At 51.7% G+C, this 5305-nt stretch overlaps 1 protein-coding gene across 5 annotated transcripts; it reads right to left on the bottom strand.

The window, feature by feature from the left end:
* Positions 1-548: 548 nt before the first annotated feature.
* On the bottom strand, positions 549-3383 carry PLAAT1 (phospholipase A and acyltransferase 1). Of its 5 annotated transcripts, none has more exons than XM_042820804.1 (3): positions 2426-2944; positions 1945-2213; positions 549-1655 (listed from the first exon to the last, which is right to left on the bottom strand). In XM_042820804.1, the coding sequence occupies exons 1-3, from the start codon at positions 2562-2564 to the stop codon at positions 1554-1556; spliced, it is 510 nt and encodes a 169-aa protein (XP_042676738.1). In that variant the 5' UTR covers positions 2565-2944; the 3' UTR covers positions 549-1553. The 5 variants fall into 5 exon arrangements, with proteins under 5 accessions (XP_042676738.1, XP_042676737.1, XP_042676734.1 ...); XM_042820803.1 differs by adding an exon at positions 3304-3383 and having other exon boundaries at positions 1563-2213; positions 2426-2631; XM_042820800.1 differs by adding an exon at positions 3109-3377 and having other exon boundaries at positions 1563-2213; positions 2426-2661.
* Between the last annotated feature and the right edge of the window lie 1922 nt (positions 3384-5305).

Genomic DNA, 5305 nt, shown 5'->3' with positions numbered 1-5305 from the left:
AAGGAGCACAAGAGCAACTGCAAAATCCTGCATTAAATGAAACTGCAGCTTCCAAGCAAAATCCCACTTACAAGGCAATTCTGGTTTTCTTCCATTCTGGAATAAATTTCAAATGTGGGAGGGTGCACATGCTGTCCTTACTTCACCCTCCCTTGCCAGTTTTTGCAGACACAATGTGCTGAGCACAGGGAAAATTTCAGCTCAAGCACCGCAGCAGGCTGGAGCTGGGCTGGGATATGCACCCAGGGAATGAATAGCTGCCTCTTTACCCAAATTTAGTTCTCTCTTGGGTGCCACGTGGCACTGCTGCTCTCAGGGCACACTGGGTGGAAAGTTGCACAGAGCTGCTTGCTTTATCCAAGTCACGCCAAGAAGCAGAGGTTAATGTGCACCACTGCTCTTCAGTTGCATCGTTCAGGAAGCTGAGCCAGGCTGGGCTTGTTCTCATCTTCACATTAATCAGACACTTCCTAAGTTTAGTCTTGAAAGATCTTCTGACTACTTTTACAGGAAATTAGAACAGGGCTTCCAGGTTCTGTTACCAAGAGCCCAGTTTTATTTTAATACATTTTCCATGTTAAAAAACAAACAAACAAAACAACCAACAATATTATTTCATTGTATTAACTACAAAATATGACCAGAAGGCTTGGCTTTGTTATTTCAAACACTGAAACAACCATTGTTTAAAAAAAGCTTCTGGTCCAGTTATATACATGGTGAGAGCAGACAAAAATAGCAAGCTGCTTACTGACAGCTCTTGCTCCCCTCTCTTATTTCTCCAGAATGCTGCACGTGGTGAAGGCACAGTTAGATTTCATTTCTTATATGCAACCTGCAAAAAAATACAGTTCCAAACATGCAAGCTGAACACTCTCCATGAAGAATCATAAATCACACTTCCTCTCAAAACCTTTCTCCTAGGATGAGTTGCATGCCAGCTTTGTGCTCAGAGACAGTGAGACTTTGTAGGCATGGAGATGTTACGCAGCTCAACCTCCAGGTGTGGGACGTGGGCTGTGCTGTCCTGCTGGCTGGGAGAAGACTTGTGCTGGAACAAGGGTCTGTCATGCTGGTCACTGCAATGGGCCCAGCTCCAGGCACAAAGACTGCCCTGAGATGCCCAGAGGTTTTTCTTTATAATCATAGAACCGTAGAATCATTATGGTTGGAAAAGAGCTCTATCATCATCTATCTAGTCTCACACGGGCCTCTACAGCAGCACTGCTGCATTACTTCTGGTAAGGAGATAAAAACAAAAAAGGTTAAAAACAAGTAAAAATGCTCCTTCACACAGGTTAGGAAAGGTTATTCGTAGAAAGCCCACAGGATGCATTCTGTAAAAACAGTTCATGTGCCAAAACCCTCAGCAGATCCCTGAGGCGTGAGGATAATTTGCTCGTGAATGCTGCCAGACATTGCTGGTGATGCCATGGCAGCAGCTGTAGCAAACAGACTGGGGCTGCCCTGAGAGAGGCACTGCTGGGAGTAAGGGCACGAACCACCCTGTGTCGCCAGCAGCTCCTGCCTGGCATCTCCTGCCCGGTGGCCTCTCAGTACTGCCTCTCTCGGCTCCGGCTCCGCAACAGGCCCAGCAGAGAGAAGGCACCTGCAGCCGCCGTCACAAACCCGATGGCACTGATGGCTCGGTTGGCCTGCGGAGGGAGAGCAAAACATAGGCACATGAATGAAGAGCAGGTAGAGCTAATCAGGGCAATGAAATGAGTAAGCAATCCCATGCCTTCATCCATGTGCTGAACAAAAGTAGTACCCCAGCCCCAGGGAGCCTCCTGGTTCAGAGTATTTTGTGAGCCTGTGATGATTTGGACCCCAGCCCAGGGGCTGTACTGTACACAGCTGGAGCTGTGCCACAGTGCACAGACACACTAAGCGTCTCCATGCCAACCCCGCAAGGATGGGCCCTGGGCAGCACGTGTTGCCTACCTGCTCAGAGACCCCCTCGCCATAGCGGAGCAGCGTGACGAAGTGCTCGCAATTGTTTCCCAGCAAGTCGTAGGACACCTCCTGGTTGATGAGGTACTCGGCACGTCGGATGATCTCCTCCAGAGGGAGGGGAGCGTAGGTGCCATCGTACTTGTTGTTGATGCGGTAGGTGTCGTTTCCCACCACCTCCTTCAGAAGCTGCATCCTCACCATGGCCTTTCGGCTGAACACCGACTTGGCGCTGCCAAATGTGGCTGGCGGTCCCTCCTCTGGGGAAGGCACAGGGTGAGCCAGGCAGGTCCCACACAGCCTGGCCACGACCCCAGAGAGCTTCTGTCTGGCCCCTGGAGATGCCACCCATGGGGTTTGCATCCCCTATCCTTTCCTCTCTCCCATCCTGGAGCTGCCATTTGGGGCTGACCACCTGCCCCACAGTGCTCTCAGCCATCCCAAAGCACCCACCCCACCTCACCAGCCTTACCCACAGGCGTTACGTTGATGATGTACCCATCTCCCAGGTAGAGAGCCCAGTGCTGGTATGCTGGCCGAAAGATCTCAATCAGGTCCCCAGGCTGGGGATCTCCAGGGTGGGCGGCACTGAAGCTCTCATTTGCTGCCATCTTGCAAAATCCAGCTCAGGACATTCTTCTCTGGCTGGGCAGCCCAGGGCAAGGCACGAGGGGAGCTCTGGGGTACACAGAGGTTGTTTGCTGGGGGCTGGCATTACAGGAGGTCATTAGTGCCTGGCACTTGCAGCACAGGCAAGTGACAGCTGGCCGCTGCTGTGCTGGATGCTGTTTGCAGGGCCTGGCTGTGATCAGTGTGCTGGCAGAGGGCAAGGAATGAAATCCACCCTTCTCCTGCTGAGCAATTGAAGCAAAAGGGTAAAGCCATCGTGGGCCAGCAACAGCTCCCAGAACTCACCCCCACCCCATTGCTCTCTGCTGGGGTCAGGGGGCCGAGCTGACAAGCCCTGCTCCCATTGAGGCTCTCCCCAAAACAGCCCCCCCGGGCCGGCTCTGTCGGGCGGTGGCAGCCGCTCTCGTATACAGGCGGGGCCGCGGTGCCCCAAGCTGCGGGGCCGCATCCTGCTGCAGGCTGCCGCTGCAGCTGCAGCTGCCGCTCCCGCTCCCCGCCCGAGCTCTCCCCGCTCTCCCCGCTCACCCCTGCGTCCGTCCTGCTGGTGCTGCCGAGGCCCCGAGCAAGCCCGGAGGCGGACGCCGTCCCTATCCCTGGCTCCTCCCGGCCGCTATAAATAGCGAGGAGAGGGCGGCTGCCTGCTGCCTCACGTTGTTGCTGAACCCGATGGCCGGGTATGTGGCGATCCTATGGGGAGAGGGGTAAACGAGCATCTCTCACCAGGAGTCCTCCAGAGAAGGAGTGGCGGTGCGGTGCGCTGCCGTGCGCTGCCACTTGACTTCTTTGCTGGCAAAGGGAAGAGACGGAGGTGGAGCTCAGAGCCCGTCCCAGTTGCCTTTTTAGGGCAAAGTCGCCAGTGTCTTTGTGTTGTGACCCAGGGATTTCCTCCAGGTGTAGGAGAGCGTGGCCGTGCCCAGCACGTCCTCTGAGCCGAGGGGTGGGAGAGTGCAGCTGAGCAGCTGTGGCCAGCCCATGGCTGTTGCCAGAAAGGAAGGTTCACCACCAGCAGATGTGTGCTCTGAGTGAGCTGAACCAAGCAGGAGATTTAATGCCCAGTGTCAGGAGAACTGATTGATTTGTAAGATCTGAGTAGTGTCAGATTTGTCATCTTTCTGGCTTCTATTAACAAGAATTAGATAATTCAGTGAAGCACTGCATTGCAGTTCTGCTTTCTTTATTACGCCCTTTCAAGTCTGAAGCACTTACAAGGCTTTGCAGTGGAAACTCGAAGCAATTCCTACGTTACTGAAATAGCAAAGTGTAACCATGGAAACCCTGAAATCTGCTTCACCTGTGTACAGATAGGCTGCATTACCTGGGAGAAATGGAGCTGTGATCCTGCAGGGTGTGGGGCATCCTGTGCTTCCAGCAGCTACAGCAAGAAGTGAGCACAGTCAGCAGCTCTCAACATTCACAGAACTGCACTGTTAGCAAGTGCAGGAGAGCAATAGGAAGCTGCTGCTGAACAGGCAGGAAAGCCGTGTTTAGAAATGTGGTGAAATTGCAGCATGACGTTGGCAATTTGTTTGTAGACAGGTAGGTCCCTCACACTGATTCATTCTCATTACGTAGTGAGGCTGAAAGCCCCTTTCCATTCACATTCACTCCCCAGTGGCGGGGCTGTGCATGTATGGACAGCTGGTATGTTCTTGAATGGACCCAAGCAAAATGCCTTTTGTCCACCTGACTGCCCATGGGTATTGCAAGTGCTTTTCTGGCTAGCAGTGCTGAGGGAGGTTGAGAAGCAAACATTTGGTAGAGGAGTAAAATGAGGTCTTTGCAAGAAGGAGATAAACTGCGGCTGAAGGAAGGGGCTTTGCTGAAGGCAAGGAAGCTCTTGTCTGACATATTTCCTTATCTCATGAGATCATGCAGAACTGCTGAGCAACAACAAGTGAACTGAGAGCAGGGAGAGATCATCACAAACAATACCTGGGCACTCAGAAAGGTTAACAAGCAGTAGATTTGGTGAGGGGAGACCACTTGAAGCCCCACCGATCCATTTCCAGAGTATTTTAAATCTCAAACTGCACGTGTGAAGTAATGATGTATAAATAGTGTAACTCAGAGGAGCTGTGTGTGCACTCACTGCCATCATCCACAGATCAGGAGCTGAACCAGAAATGTGGATGAAACCCAAGATGGTCATCCTGACCTTTCCTCTACCTCTCTCCATCACTCCCTTCCCTCACTGTAGGTTGTTCAGCCCTTTGTGAAACAATGAGGTTAACTAGCTTCTCCCAAAATAGCTGCTGCCATCAATAAAATTTTTAGTCAATTGTTCCTTGTGTCTAAGAGCTTCACTCGTGCCACTGGAAATTTGCTCAGGGCTTATACAATGCCTAGGCAGAGCTTCTGCCCCCTGAGTGGTGTTGGGACATTGGATTAACATTGAAGATCCAGCCTGTCCAATGCAGGAGCACAGGAACAGCAGCATTATCCTGTTATATCTCAGTGTGATGTCACGTGGTTTGGGATATTCCTTTGCTCATTGGGACCAGCTGTCCTGGCTATTCACCCTGCCAGCTTCTGGTGTGCTGCAAGCCTGCTCTCTGGCAGGGCAGTGTGAGGAACTGAAAAGACCTTGACTTTTGTAAGCACCATTTGGGAATAACTAAAGCATTGGTGTTTTATCAACATTGATTCCTTTTCCTTTTCTTTTTCCTTTTCCTTTTCCTTTTCCTTTTCCTTTTCCTTTTCCTTTTCCTTTTCCTTTTCCTTT

Source organism: Centrocercus urophasianus, unplaced genomic scaffold (genome assembly GCF_019232065.1).
Source record: "Centrocercus urophasianus isolate 14NV4802_14NV808 unplaced genomic scaffold, USGS_Curo_1.0 seq_19, whole genome shotgun sequence".
NCBI classification, from domain to species: Eukaryota; Metazoa; Chordata; class Aves; order Galliformes; family Phasianidae; genus Centrocercus; species Centrocercus urophasianus.
The sequence above is the reverse complement of the archived record's forward strand: the minus strand, read 5'-3'. Positions and strand labels throughout refer to the sequence as shown.

Excerpts from the sequence above, each read along its gene's own strand:
- PLAAT1 (XM_042820803.1), bottom strand. The coding sequence starts at position 2,564 with ATGGCAGCAAATGAGAGCTTCAGTGCCGCCCACCCTGGAGATCCCCAG. Across the intron at positions 2,214-2,425 it reads CATCAACGTAACGCCTGTGG|AGGAGGGACCGCCAGCCACA; the intron begins GTAAGGCTGGTG and ends TGCCTTCCCCAG.